General features: G+C 37.5%; 2 protein-coding genes across 7 annotated transcripts in view; one reads left to right on the forward strand and one right to left on the reverse strand.

Moving 5' to 3' along the window:
* The window catches only part of cdc42bpaa (CDC42 binding protein kinase alpha (DMPK-like) a), a 68301-nt gene extending 65122 nt beyond the window's left edge, over positions 1 to 3179 (forward strand). For 5 of the 6 annotated variants that reach the window (XM_059519894.1, XM_059519895.1, XM_059519896.1 and 2 more), the window contains 2 exons: positions 284 to 444; positions 2742 to 3179. In XM_059519894.1, coding sequence (XP_059375877.1) covers positions 284 to 444; positions 2742 to 2873 — 293 coding nt within the window. In that variant the 3' untranslated portion in view covers positions 2874 to 3179. Of the gene's footprint in view, positions 1 to 283; positions 445 to 1068; positions 1144 to 2741 lie in introns of all 6 variants that reach the window. The other variant, XM_059519899.1, reaches the window with a different exon arrangement.
* Positions 3180 to 6508: 3329 nt separating this feature from the next.
* Positions 6509 to 24230, reverse strand: part of LOC132112430 (frizzled-3-like) — a 34146-nt gene continuing 16424 nt past the window's right edge. The window contains exons 3-7 of the mRNA XM_059519900.1: positions 23218 to 23414; positions 21274 to 22291; positions 15659 to 15807; positions 12436 to 12675; positions 6509 to 7763 (exon numbers count right to left, since the gene is read on the reverse strand). Of these exons, the coding sequence (XP_059375883.1) occupies positions 7547 to 7763; positions 12436 to 12675; positions 15659 to 15807; positions 21274 to 22291; positions 23218 to 23414 (1821 nt within the window). The 3' untranslated portion in view covers positions 6509 to 7546. The remainder of the gene's footprint in view (positions 7764 to 12435; positions 12676 to 15658; positions 15808 to 21273; positions 22292 to 23217; positions 23415 to 24230) is intronic.

The raw sequence follows: 24230 nt of genomic DNA on the forward strand, positions 1-24230 counted from the left end.
ATTTAAACTATCTTTTTTTAAATGTTTGCTCTGGAAATTTTCAAACTTTTGAATGTTCAGACCGTATTTAGAATTTTCAAATTGTCTTTAGAACTTTCGATCTGTCTTTTGAACTTCCAAACGGTTTTTTTTTATGTTCTAACTTTAAAACATTCTTTTTGAATTTTTGAACACTCTTTTGAACTTTGAAATTTAGCCTTTTTGATTTAACATTGGGCCAGACATAGTGTTATTCAAACTTTTCAGGTCTTTAAGATCTGTTGATGTCTGTTCCATATCCCAGGCTCCTCTTCTCAAAATGGCAGTGCACTGAGACAGGACCTCTCCGTTGGCAGCTACGGTTCCACCAAACGGCAGATGACGTCACCTTCTGATGGCTCCCTGTCGTCCGGAGGAGGCATGGACTGCGGGGGTGACGCTCCCCTGTCCCAATTTGACCGAGAGGTAAGTACAAGCAACAATTGTCAATGCCCGCTTTTCCAGATGCCTTTGTTTCTGAAAGGGATGTAAAAACACTCTTAAAAGTACCGTAACGTATTTTAAAAACTAGACTTGTTTATTGCTAAAAAATATGGTTCTCTATGGATAAAATAAATACTGCTGAGATCTGTAGTCATGTGGAAATGTTTCGATTTTACAAATGACAAGTCCAGTGGGATTTCAAAAGGTGTATTTTAGTGTTCTTTTTGTGAATGTTGATTTAACGTTCATTCAACCTCCAGACTGATCAAAGCAGGTAAAAGTTTCACTCCTGGAGCTCTTTGTGCCGCTGATCATGCTAAACTCTATAGAGAGCACTAGAAGTGTGTTATACAATTCCAGGCATCCATTCTGCTTCACCTGCAAGAATGTGTTTGGAGGGTCTCTATCCTCTCTTTCTCACGCTATATGCATGTGTTGAGTGTGTGAAGTGACACATATCCACAGATTGAGGTGTTGACCTGCTAACACTCCTCCTACACACACACACACACACACACACACATGCAGTCTGCATCTCAGCCCCACGTTTGACTCTGTGTACATTGACTCCATAATGACGTGTGGGTGCTGTGTGTGACTCTTTAGTGTCCAGGAGTGTCACCCACAGAGAAGACTCCTGATCTGAAAAGGGCTTTAAGGACCCTGCTTAGTAAGCTAAAGGTAACATACATGACCCTGCTCCCCCAGATCTGAACCCTGTAGCTCCGTCCTAGACATCAGATGGAGGAAATGGGTTAGTTGAGTTGTCTCCTTGTTAAAAGCGTGTTTGATCTGTGTAGGTGGTGGAACTGTACAGCGTTTGCTAGCTTTAGTAATAGCATTAATATATCACATAGCCCCTTTTATCCATCCACTTTATATTATGAAGAGGAGGATTGATGTCGTGGAGGTTCAAGCTAGTAATAGACCATTTAATGGGATGCTGTTTGGGTATTTAGAGATGACCACGTCAACCAATAAATGTGCCAACAACTAAGAAAATGGATAAATATGTTCAGATACGGTTTAAGTAAATTTTGAGTGTGCAGTATGCATACTTTATGCAGTAAAGTATCTCATTTTTAGCAATTTTGATTGGTAATTTCAATTTGTTTTCTAGTTTTAACTTTTCAATATTTATACCACAGTTACAGCATTTATCTTTGAATATAACAGATGGACCAAAATGGTCACAGCTGCTACTAACTAGGAAATTAGTGATGTTGAGTATTCAAATTATTTTTTTTTATTAATATTTTCAGTGGTTTTGCTTTAAAGGGAAGAATTTAGAGATATGTTCTTAGAGATTTTAACTGGATTTAGCAGTCCAGTGAGACTTAACATGGAACCATCACCTCAGTAAAGTCTCTTAAATTCCTCATCTTTAAAGCACTGTCACTACAGCCTTCAAAGCAATACTTCTAATGAATTCAGCACCTTCAATAATACATTTCAAAGCAATTACAGTTGGACATCAAATCTTTTGAAGTGAGTAATGTCCCTGATATTATGCAAAAAGCAATTTTTCTTAAGGTTTTTAAAAATTATTATTTCTAAATGTTTTATAAACTGTATATATTTAATAATAAATAAAGTAAAACAGTTATTTTGTGAACTTATTACAATTTAAAATAACTTTTCCATTAATATATTGTAAATTGCTATTTATTTCTATGTTGAAAAGCTGAATTTTCAGCATCATTACTCCAGTCTTCAGTGTCTCATGATCATTTGAATCATTATCATGTGCTGATTAAGCATTTCTTATTACTAATCCTGAAACCTGTTGTGCTGCTTTAATATTTTAGTGTAAACAGTGATGCATTTCAGGACTTTAGGATTTTCAAAATATAAATAGAAAGTAAAAAAAACCAGTTTGTTGTTGTCAGTTGTTTTTTTTTTGTAATGTACATTTTTACTCCCACTTTCAATCAATTTAATGCACCCTATTTATTAAATAAATAGTGTGAAGAAATCATAATATTGATTTCTTAAAAAAAAATCTTCAAACCTTTGTACTATTTATTCTAATTACTGATATGTGTGTCTGGTCACATGAACCCATACAAGCTTCTTTAACTCCATCTTGTCATGCAGACAATTCACTCACTTTGAAAATGTCGTTTTGAACATCTCTATTTAACATCCTTATAAACGCATCATTGATTAGTTTTGGCCTGATAAGACTGATGTTTGACCGAAATAGACAAGAAAACCTAAATTCTACAGAATTAAAACAAAGCTTTGTCACTAACTTTTCCCTCTTGTTTTAACTTTAGGACTCAGACTCTCCACGTCACTCCACGGCCTCCAACAGCTCCAACCTGAGCGGCCCACCGAGCCCTACATCCCCACACAAGAGCAAGACTCAGTCTTTGGAGCGTGGTGAGCACCTGGGCTGGGAGACATGAGCTCTGCCCCTGCCCTCTTCCTTCTGACTCCCTGTGGGGCCCAGAGAGAGTCAGGCATATACCTGAGACCGAGAGCTGACTCCTTATACATCATATTCCTAAACACGCCGCTGGGCCCAGATGTGTGTGTGTTTGCATGTATTGGTGTGCATATGCATTACACGTGTGATTGTTGTACACACACACACATTACTGTGCACCTTACATCCCTATTGAGTGGACCCATCACCACTGTTCCTGTTCCTGTGTTGGATGGGAGAACAGACCACTGAGTGTAGCTCATCACCTACCGCCACCAGTGTGGACGCGGTCAAAAATGACAAACACAGAGCTTTAATGTGAATTTATCTGTGTTTGTTGACAAGTGTGCCTCATCTAACACAAGAAAAAAGTCTTAATGGACCGGGGGGATATTACTTTAAACACATAACACTAAAGATCATGAAAACATTCATTGAGGATCATGGGAAACTGTTCTTGGCATTCCATCCCATGTGATAAAACATGAACACTTCAATTGAGCTCAGCCCCAATCGATAGAGCGGCACTACTGTATAACTCAGCCTCTACCCTCCAGTGCCATGCTGACCATCACAGTCAGAGGTCAGAGTTCAAGAATAGATTCTGAGTTCAATAATGTAAATAGAGTTTAAGTAGAGTATAATATATATTCTGTTGTTAAATAAGTGACTTGGCTTTGAGAGAGTCTTCTTTCCTTTTTATTTTCCATGTCAAGGTTCTAGTCAATTATGCAGAAATCTTGTCAATTTAAGCATTATTTTGTCAAGATATGGTAGTTTTTCATAATTCCACTAAATTGTCAAGACTTGCAAGGGAACACTACATAAAAAACATTGGGCCTCATTCATAAAACACATGGAGAACAGTTTTGTGTAAATTGTTCGTAAAGCCATACTTTTTTACAATTTTCCATCGAATATGACGTAAACAAGCTTGCAGTGAAAATCTTCATAAAAACATTGCTGTGTAAATTGTTGCATTAAACATTCACATTCATAAAATCAGTTTGTATAATATTGAACTGAAAGCTAGGTACATAAGGCCACAGCAAATTGTTCATAAAACAATTATTGTAAATTTTCCCATTGAATGCAAGATTTACACGGTTGCAATAACATTTTATAAAACCGTTCTTGCATAAATTCACATTCAGTGCAAGATTCACAAGGTTGCCATTAAATTTCGCCACAAGGTCTTAAATCAGTCATACGTAAATTGTCGTTTGAACAAAACTATCATAAAATTGTTTGAAATAATTCTTGAGTGAATTGTTGCATGGAATGTGAGATAGAGAAAGCTACAATGAAAATGTTTGTAAAAAAACATTGTGTACACTTGCAAAAAATACAATATTATACATATATATACAAGGGTGGCAGTCTTAAATTTAGTGCATCGTTGAATGAAATTTTAAATCAAGCAATATTTAACAAAACCGACGCAAGAATGTTTTCTAAGAACAATTTACATGGAAGCAGTCTCCTAGTGTTTCATGAATGTTGTTGCATATTGTGAGCAAGATCTATCATTCAGACAAATCAAAGATATGTAAACACGTACAGTCATGTGATCATAAATAAGCTGTTGTGCTGAATGTAACAGAGATTCACTGCAGCCTTGTTCATGTTACTCTTGCCTACATCTGTGCTTCACGGTTCTGTTACCGAAGCAATAATGCTGTTTCCAAAGAGTTTTTTTTTCTTTAAATATTAATGTCAGTTGTTATTCTTTTAGTATTTTATTTTGTGTTTTATAATTTTGTTTTCCAACTCACAAAAACCAAACTTTGCCTAAGGTGTACATGTGAATATAACATGTAGTGTAACCTGGACCACTAGATTCAGAGTGCTTCATGTTTGTGTGACATGGAGAAACCCTAAACTCATCAGGTGGAGCATTTAAAGGGCTTCAATGCTTCAAACTTACTTCCTCTAAAACATGATGGATAAACTGGGACCCCGAGGACCAGCAGGAGATTAGGTCATTTGATATAAATAAATCGAGGACGTACAGTAAAGCTGCTGTAGTGATGTTTTAAACATGCAGGGTCAGACTATCAAACATCCTCTGAACCTCAGAATACCTCAGATTAGAGAGCAAAGCCATTACGACTCCAACAAAACCTCATCAGCACAACTATTTCAGCTGTCCCTCTGTCTGGTTACATACACTAATTGGCATTTAGGAATTATTCACATGCATTACTGCTTGCTTTTGCAAAGCATATTTATAACGCTCATTGTATATCTAGATGCTGTTCTGAATTCCCAAATATACCAGATTGTTTTTAGGAATAGCTCACTCAATAATCTAAATGTACATTTACTCACCCTTATGTTTTTGCAAACCTTGATAGCTTACTTTGTCCAATAAAGTTAAGCAAAAGTAGTCAGATTATATTAGCTAAAATGTGTTCTGTAATAGATAACATTGTTGATTACAATTTTTATCTTGTAATTTGGAATCAGTAATGGACTACACTTTGTAGCCCGTATGTATTATTAATTTTTATTATTTTTTTCAAAAAACAAATGTTACTTGAAATTAAATATAATTAAATATTGCTGAAAACTCTAACATAAAAATAAGATTACAAGAGCAAAGGTTTGGAATGACAGAATTTTTTTTTTCTGAGTGAACTATTCTTTTTAAAGTATGCTGAAAAAATTAATGACCTTTCAGTATTGAAGCACATCCAAGTACAGAAGTAATGAAAGTTTGTGCATATGTACCCGTGGTTTTATTAATTCTAGTATTGCCAGCATTTAGTATGTTCCATTATATGCAAGCACTATTGAAACCTTCACTGTGGAGCGAATTCGGCACATACATTTTAAAATGAGCTCAGATATCACTCGGGACCTTAGTTAAGCATTTGCTCAAATCCATGATCATGGTTAACTCCAAACAAAAAAATAATATTCATAATACAGGTTTATTCTAATAAGGTTGTAACGGGTTAGAAAAAAATTGCCAGGGTTATGGTATTAACATGAACAGGAAACCTGTTTGAAATGTTCTCAGGTATGTTAGAACCAATGATTATATGTTTGCATGGAGGAGAATCGAGATGGTAGAAATGACAAGACGTCGTTTGATCTTTAGGACTGTTACTTAGTACAGAATAGACCAATATTAGAGCGGGAGGTGCCTTAGTTTTTTTTTTAAATCAGTGTAAACTGATCCGTGTAGGTAGAATGAGAGATGATGACTGGAGATTTGTTAAAAGACACATTCACACTTGCATTTCACATGAGGATTTTGTTTGCCTTGTTAGTGAATTGCTACTTCATATCATATAATTTCTTGATTTAGATTTTTGTAAGACTGTGTACAGATTTGCATGTCATAGGTGTAATCACTTGTTTTAAGGACTGTACGGCTGAATTGTTTTATTTTTATTGTATTTTATTGAATGGTTGGGACATGAACATGAATTACTCCATACTGCAATGTAGACCTTTTCTTATTTCTTTTTTTGCACAAGTGTATTTAAGGTGGAGTACTGTTATTTGTATTGGTTTAGACACCACTTTTCACATGGAAAGCTTATTATCGGACTATTTCAATAAAATTGGGAACTACAAAACATCTTTTACTTATTTATTAATTTGTTTTTACAAAAGCTTTATTTGAAATCTTGGATGACTCTATGACTGGATTTAATGCCTACACATTCAACAGATAGCCACAGTTAAAGTGCTATATTGTTCCTCATTAGTTAAGTGGACAGAAGGCAAACCGAAGGCAAAGGTACAGTAGAAGCAGTAACAGCGATCAGAAAAACAGCTTTTACAAAGCACAGGTCCAAAGTCACATGTTTAGGCACTGAGTACCACTGTAATCTCATCCAACACGTAAACAAAAACACTCAACTTCACTTTTAAAGCATCGTAAAACAGCAGGATTCATGAAAATTCAACATGTGTCTATGTTCCATAAACATGGTGCATGAGCTCTGGCCTGCTGAAATATTCATGACGCAACACTAGAAAGAAGCACCATTTACAAAGCTTAAGACTCCTGTACACATGGGCGGAAAGCATCTGTGTGTAAGATGATGTTCTGAAAGACGATTCTGCAATGTGACATGAGTGTGGGGAGGGAAGTGCGATCTGATGTGATGAGGTAGGCAGCCGTCAAGCGGCCAAAGAAAAAGCACATCAGGTGTTGGTGAGGACTCTGGTACATCATTCCCCCATGCTTTCTCCACCAAACTACCATCAGAAACCAAATACAGCTTGCTAGAGGCACAAAACCACTGATCCTCCCTCTCTTTGAACCATCCTTCGGCTTTCAAGGGCTTGAAACCTGATCTCTAATGGGACAGTCATCAATCTTGAAGCATCGTGATCCATTAACTCTTTAAACTGGGTTGTGTGATGGATGTAATGGGAAAAATCTCCCGTCGGACAGCTGCGGCCCGTCCTTATGTTGCTTTATCACATGCAGTAAACTTCATCTGGCAGAACTTTGTAGTGTCTAAGAAAACATGTCTTTTACTCAGGTGCGCAATGGGACAAATCCAGAGGACGGCTCTGTCAAAACACATGCATTGAGTTTCTGACTCCCCTGCTGCTGCCAAAAACACATCTGTCTGTTAGCAGCTACAGAACAGGGACTCTCCCATTCCTCTCGTGTCAGTCTCTGCGTTACGCACTTGTCCCGTCCTCCTCCGCCAGGCGGTTCACACTGGATGCATGCGTGATGTTAGCGGCCGGCGCGTCGCTCAGGTCTCGGGCGCTGCTGTGTCTGGACTGGCTGTCGAGGCAGTGAAGGCTGCTGTGATGGGACAGCTGCTCGTTGAGTCGAGGCGTGCTCCCGTATGCCGGGCGTTCCTCCATGGCTCTGTGGCTGGAGGGGGTGAACCTGCGTTCAAAGGGAAAACCCAAAGCTTATTTGAGTTCAGGCTTCTTTAAACGTATGTATACGTGTCTAAACAAGCACAGCTATATGACAATCTCTGAGGAAGCTCAACAGACACGCATTAAAACAGAGGTTATAAATTATATATATATATATATGTATTTATGTATTTCATATGTATATAATTAATTATGACATATATAATAATACACATGTATACACTTCTCATTATAAAATTAAGACAAATTTAATATTTACAAAGTATTTTAATAAACAATACATTTTTGTTTTACTTGAGTGGAAATATAATTTTTTCTGAATTTAATATAATAAAATTAAATTACACATACACCAAGACATATCTATTAAAGTTAAATATTACATTTAATATAATTATACAATATTTATTTTATACATAAGATAAATATTTTTAAATATTTGATTAAATATTTTAAATATCTTAATATCTTCAATATGTAACAAAAACTACAGTATATAGCAAAACTCAGCTACTTGATTTTATTCTTATACATATATACACATACATATATACATTATACAGGTCCTTCTCAAAAAATTTGCATATTGTGATAAAGTTCATTATTTTCCATAATGTAATGATAAAAATTAAACTTTCATATATTTTAGATTCATTGTACACCAACTGAAATATTTCAGGTCTTTTACTCATGAAAACCCAAAATGCCTGTCTCAAAAAATTAGCATATATCATCCGACCAATAAAAGAAAAGTGTTTTTAATACAAAAAAAGTCAACCTTCAAATAATTATGTTCAGTTATGCACTCAATACTTGGTCGGGAACCCTTTTGCAGAAATGACTGCTTCAATGCGGCGTGGCATGGAGGCAATCAGCCTGTGGCACTGCTGAGGTGTTATGGAGGCCCAGGATGCTTCGATAGCGGCCTTAAGCTCATCCAGAGTGTTGGGTCTTGCGTCTCTCAACTTTCTCTTCACAATATCCCACAGATTCTCTATGGGGTTCAGGTCAGGAGAGTTGGCAGGCCAATTGAGCACAGTAATACCATGGTCAGTAAACCATTTACCAGTGGTCTTGGCACTGTGAGCAGGTGCCAGGTCGTGCTGAAAAATGAAATCTTCATCTCCATAAGGTTTTTCAGCAGATGGAAGCATGAAGTGCTCCAAAATCTCCTGATAGCTAGCTGCATTGACCCTGCCCTTGATAAAACACAGTGGACCAACACCAGCAGCTGACATGGCACCCCAAACCATCACTGACTGTGGGTACTTGACACTGGACTTCAGGTATTTTGGCGTTTCCTTCTCTCCAGTCTTCCTCCAGACTCTGGCACCTTGATTTCCGAATGACATGCAAAATTTGTCCAAAAGTCCAGTGCTGCTTCTCTGTAGCCCAGGTCAGGCGCTTCTGCCGCTGTTTCTGGTTCAAAAGTGGCTTGACCTGGGGAATGCGTCACCTGTAGCCCATTTCCTGCACACGCCTGTGCACGGTGGCTCTGGATGTTTCTACTTCAGACTCAGTCCACTGCTTCAGCAGGTCCCCCAAGGTCTGGAATCGGTCCTTCTCCACAATCTTCCTCAGGGTCCGGTCACCTTTTCTCGTTGTGCAGCGTTTTTTGCCACACTTTTTCCTTCCCACAGACTTCCCACTGAGGTGCCTTGATACAGCACTCTGGGAACAGCCTGTTCGTTCAGAAATTTCTTTCTGTGTCTTACCCTCTCGCTTGAGGGTGTCAATGATGGCCTTCTGGTCAGCAGTCTTACCCATGATTGCGGTTTTTAAAAGCCTCAGGAATGTTTTGCAGGTGTTTAGAGTTAATTAGTTGATTCAGATGATTAGGTTAATAGCTCCTTGAACCTTTTCATGATATGCTAATTTTTTGAGATAGGAATTTTGGGTTTTCATGAGCTGTATGCCAAAATCATCAGTATTAAAACAATAAAAGACCTGAAATATTTCAGTTGGTGTGCAATGAATCTAAAATATATGAAAGTTTAATTTTTATCATTACGTTATGGAAAATAATGAACTTTATCACAATATGCTAATTTTTTGAGAAGGACCTGTATATATATACATATATACATACATATATACACACATATATACACAGATTTTCTGATGATGCAAGCAATTAAGTAGCTCAGTTACTTCATGTGTTTGGATAAAACTGGACATACATATATATTTTACATAAAGACTTTGGTAATAATATAGTTGCATTTTGCAACAATATTACACTTAAGCATATCTGCTATATGGGACCCTTATGGAGCCAAAAGAGTCTCAATAAAGATAAATGCACACTATACATTCACATATGCACACACATGATTCATACATGCACACACATTATTCATAAATACACACACAGAATACACAAATGCGCACAAAATTTACAAATGCACACACAAAATTTAAAAAGCACAGAAGATTCACAAATGCATACAAAATTCAGAAATGCACACAAAATTCAGAAATACACACACAATTCAGAAATGCAAACAACATTTACAAATGCACTCAAGATTCAGAAATGGACAGGACAAGATTCAGAAATGTATTTCTGATGCACACACACATATATCTTGATTTACAAACTGCTTGCGGTCTGTGAACTTCACTGCATTTGTGTGTGAATTTTGAGACTCCCCTGACTTGGCTCGACACACAAATGCCTTTTTTTAAACAGGGCATGATCTGCAACCAATCAGATAGCTCCCTTTTTATAGCCAATCACAAGAACGCACTCCACGTGGGGGATTGTTTACTTATAAGCCAATCACATGAGCGCGTTCACACAGCGCGATATGCCTGTGGTGCGGCATATTATAGCCTACTTATTTATGAAATTGTATGAAAATACAGATGTTTAGATTACAATTCAGGTTTATTTTTTACAAAATATAAATAAAAAAATGTCTCAATACATATAGCCCAGTGACTGCAGAAAAAAAGTTAACCATGGATTCATAAATTTGCAATAGGCAATTATTTCATTTTATTGAAATATTTTAATGAAAGTAAAAAAAAATTACACCTTTTTGGATATTTAAATATATCTAAACATCCTTAGGATGTAATATAGAAGTCACTTTAATTTTAATATTCGGCCCCTACATGAAGAGAGAGTCAGTGGTCCGCTGCGAGAGGAAAGTGTCTCTCCGACTGCGAAAAGTGGGTCTCCGGCTGCGTGAGGAAAGTGAGTCGTTCGCTGAGGAAAGTGAGTTGCTCTCTGCGTGAGGAAAGTGAGTCGTGGTCGTTCGCTGCGTGACTCGTGAGGAAAGTGAATCGTTCGCTGCGTGAGGAAAGTGAGTCGTTCGCTGCGTGAGGAAAATGAGTCATTCGCTGCGAGAGGAAAGTGAGTCGTTCGCTGCATGACTCGTGAGGAAAGTGAATCGTTCGCTGCGTGAGGAAAGTGAGTCGTTCGCTGCGAGAGGATATCTCCGGCTGCGGAAAGTGAGTCTCCTGCTGCGCAAAGTGGGTGTCCGGCTGCGCAAAGTGGGTCGCCGGCTGCGTGAGGTAAGTGAGTCGTTCGCTGAGGAAAGTGAGTCGTTCGCTGCCTGAGGAAAGTGAATCATTCGCTGAGGAAAGTGAGTCGTTCGCTGCGTGAGGAAAGTGAGTTGTTCGCTGAGGAAAGAGAGTCGTTCGCTGATTGGCTTATAAGTAAACAATCCCCCACGTGGGGTGCATTCTTGTGATTGGCTAAAAGAAGGGAGATATCTGATTGGTTGCAGATCATTCCCTGTTTAAAAAAAGGCATTTGTGTGTCGAGCCAAGTCAGGGGAGTCTCAAAATTCACACACAAATGCAGTGAAGTTCACAGACCGCAAGCAGTTTGTAAATCAAGATATATGTGTGTGTGCATCAGAAATACATTTCTGAATCTTGTCCTGTGCATTTGTGAATCTTGAGCGCATTTGTAAATGTTGTTTGCATTTCTGAATTGTGTGTGTATTTCTGAATTTTGTGTGCATTTCTGAATTTTGTATGCATTTGTGAATCTTCTGTGCTTTTTAAATTTTGTGTGTGCATTTGTGAATTTTGTGCGCATTTGTGTATCCTGTGTGTGTATTTATGAATTATGTGTGTGCATGTATGAATCCTATGTGTGCATATGTGAATGTAGTGTGTGCATTTATCTTTATTGAGACTCTTTTGGCTCCATAGACCCTGGACCACACGACCATAAGGGCTGATTTTTCGAAATTGAGAATTATACATAATAAGATAAATAAGCTTTCCATAGATGTATGGTTTATTAGGATTGGACAATATTTGGCCGAGATACAACTATTTGAAAATCTGGAATCTGAGGGTGCAAAAAAATCTAAATACTGTCCAAATTAAGTTCTTAGCAATGCATATTATTAATCAAAAAACAAGTTTTAATATATTTACAGTAGAACATTTACAAAATAGCTTCATGGAACATGATCTTTACCTAATATCCTAATGATTTTTGGCATAAAAGAAAAATCAGTAATTTTGACCCATACAATGTAATTTCTGCTATTGCTAAAATTATACCCCAGTGACTTCAGACTTGTTTTGTGCTCCAGGGTCACATATAGTGTACATGTCTTTATGTGAGTATACTGTATGCATAGGCATTAGTAAATCATATTTGGATGTCTGTGGCATTAAAGCGTTTGTCGAGCTGCTGCTGAACAGACCTGCCGTCTCTGGAGCGATGCAGGCTGCCATGATAGCTGCTCATCTTGCTGTGGACGCTGCTGGCTTGGCTTCGCACATCGTCCAGCATGGCCAGGTGTGTGGAGGAGGCGTGGGTGGATGTGCCCTGAGTGGACGTCCCGCGGGATTTACGGATGATGGGAGTGTTCGGGTCTCGCAGCAGAGACTGAGCAAAGTCTGGCTCCTGCAGAACCTGCCGGCTCTCGTTCACCGCGCCGCTGCTGCATAACAGACAAACACATGAATGCATTTATCTGCTTGTGTTCCAGCATCTTCAAGCCAACAACATGGTCAATCGGTTCAAATACAGGTCAATAAACAAACATTTCAAATCAGATTAAAATGAAAGACAAGCGGAATAATCACTGACATTTACAGATTTATATACATTAAATATTTAATATTTTATAAAATATGTAATATTTTATCAATATATCATGTTATTATAGCACTTAAATTAAGAATGTACATCAAATAAATATATTAATATTATATTTCATAGATAATCGTATATTACCGAATTTTAGAATTCAGATTTCTTGAATCTAAGAATGTATATATACTGTATGTGTGTGTGTGTGTGTGTGTGTGTGTGACTAATATATAAATAAAGTCATTTATTTTAATTTAACATTTGCTATGATAAATTCTAAAAGATTTTTATTCTTATTGTAAAATAATGGAACATTAGGTCATGGAAATTATCTTAAAACTGGAAATTTATTGGTAAAAATTTACAAAAAAACCTTTGTGTGTGTACGTTAGAGTCCTGCACGGGTTCCCAATGGGTGACCCGCAAATTTGGCTGAAACGGGTGAAAAATATCCAACTGTGTTGGGTACAGGTGCGGGTCGGGGTCGGACACAGGGGAAACACGGGTCTAAACGCGGGTTCAAACAGTCACGTGCAAACGTAAAAATAGGCCTACGTTCCACTTTTAAAAAATCACAACCGCACGAACGGCTGCATGAGTCATTAGTTAACAGACGTAAAAGATCAGCCAGCTGTTTTTTTTCGTTGTTTTTGTTTTCCGTTTATATATATATATATTGCCAGCAGCCATATCACCCTGGAGCCCAAGACCGGTTTCCCACTGAAGCTAAGCAGGGCTGAGCCTGGTCAGTACCTGGATGGGAGACCTCCTGAGAAAACTAGGTTGCTGCTGGAAGAGGTGCTAGTGAGGCCAGTAGGGGGTGCTCACCCTGTGGTCCGTGTGGGTCCTAGCGCCCCAGTCTAGTGATGGGGACACTATACTGTCAACAAGCACCGTCCTTCGGATGAGACGTTAAACCGAGGTCCTGACTCTCTGTGGTCAGTAAAAATCCCAGGAAGTCTTTCGAAAAGAGTAGAGGTGTGACCTCGGCATCCTGGCTAAATTCACCCATTGGCCTCTGACCATCATGGCCTCCTAACAATCCCCATATCTGCTGATTGGCTTCATCACTCTGTCTCCTCTCCACCAGTAAGCTGGTGTGTGGTGGGCGTTCTGGCCCAATATGGCTGCCGTCGCATCATCCAGGTGGATGCTGCACACTGGTGGTGGATGAGGAGATACCCCCTGTCTATGTAAAGCGCTTTGAGTGCCTAGAAAAGCGCTATATAAATGTAATGAATTATTATTATTATTGAATTATATATATATATATATATATATATATATATATACATACATATATATATATACAGAATCTGAATTAAAATGTGTTTGATTGAAAATGTGTTTTACATTTCAAAATTTGTGTCATAAAATTATATCGCGCATAAGCTCCACTAACGCGATCGTTATAAAGGTGTTTAAACAACAATACACTTCCACTTGCATATATTTGACAATCGGAATATCAGATATTTCTCTCCATAGCTAACACATTTCTGAATATGGGCCTAATCTAGGCTATCCAGGTGTTTTTTTTTTATTGCATCTGAAAATGACTGTGCAGCTCATTCACATGTGCGCTCTGGCGCAGATCCGCCTCTCGCGATGCTCAGCTGTGAACGATTTAAAAATGGGAGCGTTCGACTTGAAGCACAACCTCAAGACGGTGGAATGATTCGCTCTTTTGTTGTTCTGTTTTCTTTCAGGATTAAAAATACAACAAATGAAAGCATTTATCTGTATTTCCGACTGATGAGAACTATGCATATACATTCATAAATCAGTCAATTTTGTATTTTATTATGAGATATTTTATTCTAATGTGATCAGTGACAAGCACTGATGGACCAAAGAGCACGTATTTCGACATTTGCAGTCAAAACGTGAAACGTTTCTCAGAAAATGCATTTAATACCAATATATTGAAACGTCTGTTTATATACTCCATTAATAAAGGAGCCCAGACATTGGAAAAATATCAGTCCACATGCGTTTTATATTTAATATGAGGGAAATAGACATGCATGCATGCGTGACACAAGAATTGTTTAACTTTTAGGTAGCAAAATATTTTTTAGGGTCATTACATTGTCTGCTATATATTTGCTTCTTATTTATTAAATATGGGCAATTGATTGATAAAACATTGATCAAAATTAAGATAAAATTTATAAAAAATGAATATCTTTTAAAAAGAGTTTTCCATAAAACAAAACTTAATGAAATCATGTTTTACCAAAAACAGCGCCGTTGCTAGGAAGGGCGCCATCGCCTCGCGAGTGGATGATAGCCCTGAAGACGCCTAGCAATGATATACCTTTAGTGGTAGTATACCTTTAGTTAAGTTATACCTTAAGAGTCTTCGTATCACGTTAAGAGAAATGTTATCGCGAAACGCAGCCCAGGTATGTTGCGTTTCATGCGTAACGAAGATTTAACTAATCATGAAGTCAATCAGGATGCATAACACAGCCTACTATAGGCCTACACCCAAAATTGTATGATGTAGGCTAGACGAAATTGCGTTACTCAGTTTTGTGGTAACGTTAGCCATGTTTTTTGTACCGGCTTTTTGACAGCTTCGGCTGAGGTTGTCCCGGAAAACGGGTCGGATGCGGTTTTAAGCACTGCGGGTACGGGCGGGTGCGGATTTACAAAATCAGACCCGTGCAGCTCTCTGGTGTATGTGTGTGTGTTATAATTACATTAAAATAATAGAAGTAATATATTGAATTTTAGAATTCAGTGCATACAATAATAGCACTTGTAGTATCTAGTTTTTTTTCTCCTGTGAAGTGAAGCAGAATAATGAAGGTACTGTAACTCACTCTTTGCGTCTGCGGCCGTGGAAGAAGCTGGCCCACTCGAAGCAGGTCTTCTTACTGCCCACCCAGAACACTGACGGGATCCCAACCACCAGCACCATCAGGTACTTCATGAGGAACAGGACGAGGTCAGGCCTGCTGGTCTGCTCCACCTACACACAGAGATGATGATCATCATCTGATCGCTTCCCTCAGGCTCTCACACACACTCAGAGTCAGAACACTCTGGTAATGCAGCGTTTATTACAGCTATTCTGACAGCTTTTACAGTGATATTTTAGTATCATTGATACTATTAGTATTGTAGTTCATATTTAGCTCACACAACACACCTGATGCTGCACTCATGCATACATCACGTCACACACACACACACAGGAAGAAAACATGTACCATCTCTGCAGGCTGTCAGATCGTCAGATGACATGGGATCAAATCTAACGTCTTCCGCCACACATTAACATACACCGACACATATTCAACGAAAAATACTAATGTATGCTGCCTTCAAGACATGTCAGAATTATCATATTTACAAGGATAAAACCATCTGCGAGGAGCAGAAATAAGAGGAAAACTAAATGTACTTGGAGCGTGGAGAGTCATAGCAGGAAATGTGAGGCATCTATAATTCAAAGCAAATCGGTCCTAATTAAGCTGAATGTACAATTCAGTTCTCATGCACTGTTTACTGCTGATTAATAGTCATAAAACCTGCAAGAAAATATGGATAGAAGGTAACTTGTTTATGGCAATCCTGCATTTGGGAGATACTTTTATTCAAAATGACATCGCTTTCAAGGTATACAAATAAAATACGATATTTGTAACGAAGAAATATATATTAAAGGAATATTACATTGTTTATAAGCTGCAATTTGCAATCTTTTAAATTGTGTAAAGTTTAAAGTCTATTAAGTGTGTGTGTGTGTGTGTGTGTGTATATATATATATATATATATATATATATATATATATAAATAAACATATATTTATAAATAAAAATACATATACATATATATATATATATATATATATATATATATATATATATATATATATATATAAACATATATATAAGCATATATAAAGTATATGTTTTTTTTAAACATGAATTTTTATTGTCATCATTTTACATTTTTAGAAATAAAAAAATACAGTAAACTTTATTATTAAATATTACAGCAAAGGTGAAAAACGTAATATGCGGCAACTTAGCAGAAACTAGAAAATTAACATCAACAATCAACAGTTAAATCTAGGAATTCATCTAAAGAGAGAGCATGCGATGGTGCAGACGGAGCAGATCGCCGGAGGGGAGGGGAGAGAATTACTGCATCACGTGACGCTTCGGCTCGGATCCGTTTATGATTGTGTGCAGGGAGAGGCCGAGCGGCTATGGTTACACTGTAATAAAAATGCCTCATGCATCACTGCGCCGGATCGTATCTCACCATTCATTCCCTGCACAACACAAAAGAACCTTTAACATGGATATCTGCAGCAAATGTGGGGCTTTACTACAATCATCTTCATTCAATCAGCTACAGCAAAGCAGCTGTACAGTAAATCAATCACACACTTCTACTGCCTCACCATCTGATGTCTCCATCTTCATAAAGAGAATTAGAAACACTGGTGCAACACTTGGAGGAGGCTAACAGCTGAAACCAGGGGAGGAAAAGTGGGAGGTACGATTCTAAACCACATCTGCCTCTCTAGCTGCCAGAAACATTAATATGAGTGCTTAAAGACTCATCTTTCCAGTAGAAATGATATTATGAAGACAGAACATTGATTGCCACAACTTTGAATATAAAAATACATGCACTATATTACATATAAAATATGTACAACACTATATAACATACACAACCCTTCTTCTGTCTCTTCTTCTAAAATTATTGACAATATCAATAAGCTAATCATTATTTGCATGCTATGGCTGATGTGACTGATAAATATTCAATATGTATATTATTATTAATACTAATTCATATTTTATATTAAAAAAAAAAGTCTAAAAATGAAACTCATTAAAACCAATCACATATTACAATATTATACCTAAATTTAGGCATATACAGTATAGAAAAAGGATTTTCATTCTGAGATTCATTAAACATAATTTAATAGTTTTATTAATTCAGGTTTTAAATATTAGCTTAAGAATATATTAGTTGACTGTAAAAATACAGGGAATGATATGTATTTTAGGGATGTCCCGATCAGGTTTTTTTGCCCTCGAGTCCGAGTCATTTGATTTTCAGTATCTGCTGATACCCATTCCCGATCCGATATTTCTATAATACATTAAAAAAAAAAAAATAAAGAAGAGTGAAAAAACAGATCAAATAAATTACATTTTGAAATATATTCAAATATAAAACAGCTATTTTAAATAGGCTAGTGAAAATATTTCAAACATTTTACTGTTTTGCTGTACTTTGGATCAAATAAATACAGGCTTTGTGAACAGAAGAGACTTCTTAACATTAACATTAACAAGCTTACGGTTCAAAAATTTCTTACTGGTAGTATAGGCAACTTTAATTTTTCTCTTATTTTCTAGCTTTTAATTGGCTTAGAAATCTATAAATGCTGGACAATAACAAATAATAATGATTTGTTTATATACTACAAACACTGTTTATCACATAATAAGGCAGAATAGTTTCTATTAGTGATGGGTCAAACAAAGTGATGTCATGCCGCACGCGTTGCTGTTTCTGTGTGGAGTCAAAAGGGTCTAACTCTGTGCCACCGCATAACTAAAGGTGTGTTAAAAAATAATGAGAATATATATATATCCGAGTTCTGATCGGGAGGTAATGTCCGATTCCGATCGAGTCTGAAACCTAATCAATCAATCATTGGATTTTAATATTAGGATTCTTTTCTTTCTTTATGGAATTGTAAGTTTTTTTGCATAAATAGTTTCAAAAGTGTATTTTTCTGTGAAATTCCAAATAAGAAATATAAAAAAAAAAAAAAAAGGTAAATAAGTATGAACAATAAAATATCCATTACATACATTTGGGGTGAGTAATTTTTTTTTCTTTTAAAGAAATTAATAATTTTATTCATGCATTAAACTGATCAACAGTGACAATGAATATATAATATTGATACAAAATTATCTATTTCAGATAAATGCTGAAAATTCAGTTTTGTCATAATAATAATACATAATATTTAAATATAAAATATATCAATATAAAAAATAAATATATCAAAATAGGAAATAATTATTTTAAATAATAATAATAATTAACACTATTATTGTTTTTACTGAATGTTTCATCAAATAAATAAAAAATTATTAACAATTTATTTATATCAGTCTAATATAATTCTTTATACAAATAAATTATGTAAATAATTTCGGATGTGACATGCACTTTTAAAAGTTGTTTTAACTGAATTGTGTTTTGGCAGTGTGTATACATTACCACCCTATAACGACAAAAATCCACTCGGAGTTATTTTTTTATCTTGTTAAATAATTACCCCTTCCTCAAATCGAGCCGATCTCAGACACCTGTATGTGTTACGTCACACAGACAAAGCCCCTCCCAGTGTAGTTTGATTGACAGTAGTGTTTCAGCACAGACTGGACTGGTGTCTTACCTTAGACCCGCCCTCAGTGAGCTGTCATCAGTCCGCCATTGTCTCACCGCCGGAGCAGATGTAGACAAGAATGTCTCCTAAGCGATTGAAGTGTTCTGTTGTTGGATGTAATAATGATCATATCTGTCTTAATTTACTCCTGACACCTGAGCTGCTGAAGACGCAGTGGATTACGTTTCTTTCTGAAGGGAATGCACCCCCAATCTACCTAAATGCACCTATGTTTGAGCGAATCATTCATGATCCACCTTCACCTCCAGAAGAAAGTGAGCATAAGGTTTTGTAAATTAATCTTTGCAAATAACCTTTCCTAATAATGTGCTAGTTAGCAAGTTTTGTGATAAATGTGGCTAAAGTTTACCGTCTCTCAGAGAGCAACACGGAAGAGAAGGGCACGGTCAGAAGAGTTAATTTGTATTTAAAGCAGCATGCAAGAAAACAGCTTGCTTTAGACGGAGCCTTTTTTGACATGGTAAAAACGTGTTGTTTTACACTACCATTGAGAAATTTTAACCAAACTATGTTATAGTGTTGGGCGATATGGTCATTTTTCAAATCGTCATATCGTCAGCCCATGAGATCGACGATACACAATATTATCGTGCATATGTGGAGCAAGAGAGAGACCCTTTGTTCTTGTCATAGCATAACTATTATGCTTTAAACAGCGCAGGTGCGCGAGAGAGAACCTATGTCATCCCCAATAATCGAAAAAATATACTTTCAGACATACTAATAAATTAACGTTAAATATAAAAGTACGGTATTTAAAACAGCTAGTTCATATATAGTCGGACGCAACTGTCATATCGCGCATCCTGTGACAGATTTGCTGCATCTGCGCACAGAAGTTATTAGTGTTCTGCAAAATCAGTCAATGGTGAAAATCAATAGTAGATTTCATTTAAAGTCCAACAGGTTAACACTAATACACGTTAAATATAAAGTTTTCAAAACAGGTAAGTTTATATATTTGGAGTAAAATTCAGTTGAACTGATGTATTAAGCCTGTGTTATATTTTCCGATCCGAACGCAAAAGCATATGCTGATGGTCCACTCTGCAACAAACATGTGAACTGCCCAGAATTATTGCACATCTGGCTGTCTTTATATTCTTTTATTGACGGATTGCAAAGGTTCGAATAGCAATGGGCTTCTTCACACTGCCTGCACATGTGCAGTTGTGCTTTTGAAGCCTACTTACCGTGCGGACATAAAAAATGGGAGGCACGTGGTCGTCCGCTCAGAGCCTCCGCGCACACTCTCCGATGATGATTTTTACGTCACGTATAAAAAACGTCGTTTTTACATCTGTATAAACAGAGTCTTCAGTCATACATCGCTCCAGACCGTGCGCCCCATGATGAGCCCAACGCACCGTCACAGATACAAGAATGACATGCATTCTAACATAAATGTGGTATTAAACTCAGTTAGTGAGGGCTTGTTTAAAATATTGTACATATATAGACCGTTCAGATTACTTGTTAAAGTGCATCCAATGGGCATCCGATGCAATGAAATACCTTATATCTTCAGACGATGTACGTCTGTTTGTGGATGGAGACTTCTTCACCCGCTACAGGCTCATCCTCTTTTGCGCATGCACGCACGCACGTGTGTGTGTGTGTGTGTGTGTGAAACGCAGTACTGAAGTGAAATAGCTGGGCAGTTTGATAGCCAAATTATAATAGGCCGCCTAATAAAAATAAAAATAATTATTATTGTTATAATTTAATACATTAATAGGAAATTGAGCCTAATATCGTCTTGACTATCGACAGAGACATCTGCTATCGTCGATATCTCTTACTATCGTCGATACACGATACAATCGTCTATCAGCACAACCCTACTATGTTATAAACTTTTCATTAAGAACCAAAAGAATCATAGAAACTTGTGGAAAATGGGCATCCGATGACCCCGTTAACAAGACTTGCAGAAGTAGAATTTAAATATAAAGTATTTTTGTTTGTTGATTTACCTTGAAGGGGCAGGGTATGTGGTAGTCTCTGCAGCGCTCCTGCACCCATGTGGTCTCCCAAACGGAGCGGTGCGTCTGTTCATACAGGTAACAGCCCACTACGGTCAGCAGCGGCACCAGATACAGCACCGAGAACACGCCGATCCGGATCATGAACTTCACCAGCTTGTCCTGATTCTCCTTCTCCAGAGGAATCTCCATTCGGACCCTGTTGAGCGCTACGATCCCGGCCAGCAGCAGCGACACTCCTACCAGGACGTCCAGACAGAGTGGTGCCAGCACGAACCAGCGGAGAGTGTGTACATCGTATAGGCCCACGAAACACACACCGCTGATGTTATCACCCTCGATTTTATTCAGAGCCAGCAGGGCTATGGTTAGCATGCCAGGAATTCCCCAAGCGCTGGCGTGGAAGAGCAACGCCTTCTTCTCGATGGCTTCACTGCCCCATTTGGGAACAGCAGCCAAGAACCACGTGATGGTAAGAATGACCCACCAAACGCTTCCCGCCATGGTAAAGAAGTACAGCACCATAAAAAGCAGCGTGCAAGCCTTGTTATGCGAGCCTTGAGTCACTGTGGACGTTTTGTACTGGCTCGGATTGGCTGCATTACACGCTACGCGATCCTCCAGCAGAAAGCCCAAGAAAAACACCAGTGAAACCATCATGTAGCAGACGGCGTAGAAGATGATGGGCCGCTCTGGGTAGCGGAAGCGTGTGACGTCGATGAGGAAGGTGAGGAAGGTGAAGAGCGTAGCTGAGAGGCAGACGATGGAGACGACGCCAATGAAGTAGCGGGCGAAGGTGAGCTCCTCGCGCCGGAAGTACATGTTAGGACAGGGAGCGGAGCAGTCGCGCACACCGAGAAACGTGTAGCCGAACTCGGGCTCCACTTTGAGCTCGCGCGGGCACCAGAAGCCATAGTCACGCTGAACGGACATGGACGACTGGTCAGTGGGATCCTCGTTCACGAGCAGATCTACAGCACGAGGGTAAGACTCATCACAGTCTGGGAACCTGCAGCAAAGAGACAAAGACATACATATTTACAAACAATATTAATTATATATATATATATATACAGTTGCCAATAACAATAAATTAATAAATATTTTCATGTTATAACTGATAAATGTTGGGTTCTGTTGGGTACAATTTATTTGTTTTTTTCACTAATTTTTTATTATTTTATTAAAGATGATGATGTGCAGCTCCAGGTAACAGAGCAGTATAAAAGCATGTTTAATCCAGATTTTGTTAAATTATTCACCCAACCTGACTTCTCTCCCAATGTTTGCCAGTAGCAAAATTAACAACAGCCAGTGCTAGCAACAGTAACTAAAGGGGCGGGGCCAGGCAAATTATTACTTCCATGACAGACACAAGCTCTTTCTTGATTACTTACTAGCATGTAAAGAGATTGCTAGTAAGTCCATCAGGTGCATATTATACAAAATCACAAGAAATGTTGCACAGAATTTATTGCTGCAAGTTTTGTTTCACTAAACTCTACTAAAAGGTTGATTCTGGAGTAATAAAATATGCTTTCTTTCCTGACAACTACTGCTTTGAAAGTATGTTTCCATATAACCACTGAATGTTTGACTGCTGACTGCTAACATTAATTAATCTAACATATGCTGCAGATTTATTTCAGCCTGGTTTGAATTGTGAACACATTTTTCTCTCTTCAGAATGACTGGTTTTCACTGGAGATTAAAAGTTTCCCTCAACATCTGCATCTGCTTAAACCACCGTTTCAGTCAGAAAACGTTTTCTATTAACCGTGTCCAAGAATAAACATGTTCAAACATTACAGCACTATTTACCTTCAGAAATGCTGAGCAATTATGTGGCAATTACATCTTGATACATTGGCCAATGTACACTTTGTACCTTCTCTCAAAAACGACCTTAAATTTCCCAAACTCTTGAATGAGTACCTGCTGCACTCCGTCTCCTCCGGCCAGGTGACTCCAAACATGTCCATGAGCTTCTGGCAGTCTCTCTTGGCATGCGTGCACAGGCTCCGGCACGGCAGAGACACCCGACCATACTCCATACACACAGGGGCATACAGGGCACACAGGAACGGCCGGAGGTCTGGAGAGCACTGCAGGTTCACCATGGGGTGGAAGGGCTGTTTGGGGAGGGAGAGCAGAGAGTTAGTTCGTGCCAAGCACCCAGAAAGTTTATGACAGATCTCGTAAAAACACCCAGCTTGGCTCTGGCAGCAGTCTGGGAGAAAAATGAACTCCACTAGTCCTGCTTGGCAAGAGTTTAGATTGCCCGTAAGGAAGAGGTGCAAGAAAACTTCTCCGGCTGAAGTCAACAAAAAATTGAAACTGACAACTTAAAAATGTTATCCAATGTGAGCTGTTCTTTGAACAAAGATGTCTGACTGTGGAATCAAAGTACAACTTACTCTGCTTTTGAAACTACTTTTCAGATGATTTCATTGAGGCCTTATATTTTCAACATATTATCATTGTAATATTTTCAGGTTAGGATACCACTAAAATTGGTCTCAAATGCCCAAATCAATCAGTCTTTAGAAAGACTTTAAAAGTACTTTCATCAGGCCAGATGCTATAAAAAAATATTGTGCATGCTTAATATGCTTATCTTACAGTAATCTGGTAGGGAAAAAAAATTTTCAAGTGCGTTTAGTCATTTACATCTTAAGAAAAAAAAAAAGATCCTAAGAAAATATTTGAAAACTTTTTAATTTAACAGTTACTTTCTAACAAACCTATTTAATTTATGAAAAATGTTATTTTCTCAATTCTTAGTTATTTTCTTAATATAATTTCTTAAGATAAATAAGACTCTTACAAACATATATATGAGAACATGCAATTTAAAAAAAAAAAAATTAATTTTACTTGTGAACATTCTTACAAACTTCCTGAAACAATCTGGGGATTAAAGACATTTATTTTTTATTAATCTTAAG

The sequence above is a fragment of the Carassius carassius genome, chromosome 32, assembly GCF_963082965.1.
Source record: "Carassius carassius chromosome 32, fCarCar2.1, whole genome shotgun sequence".
Lineage (NCBI taxonomy): Eukaryota > Metazoa > Chordata > Actinopteri > Cypriniformes > Cyprinidae > Carassius > Carassius carassius.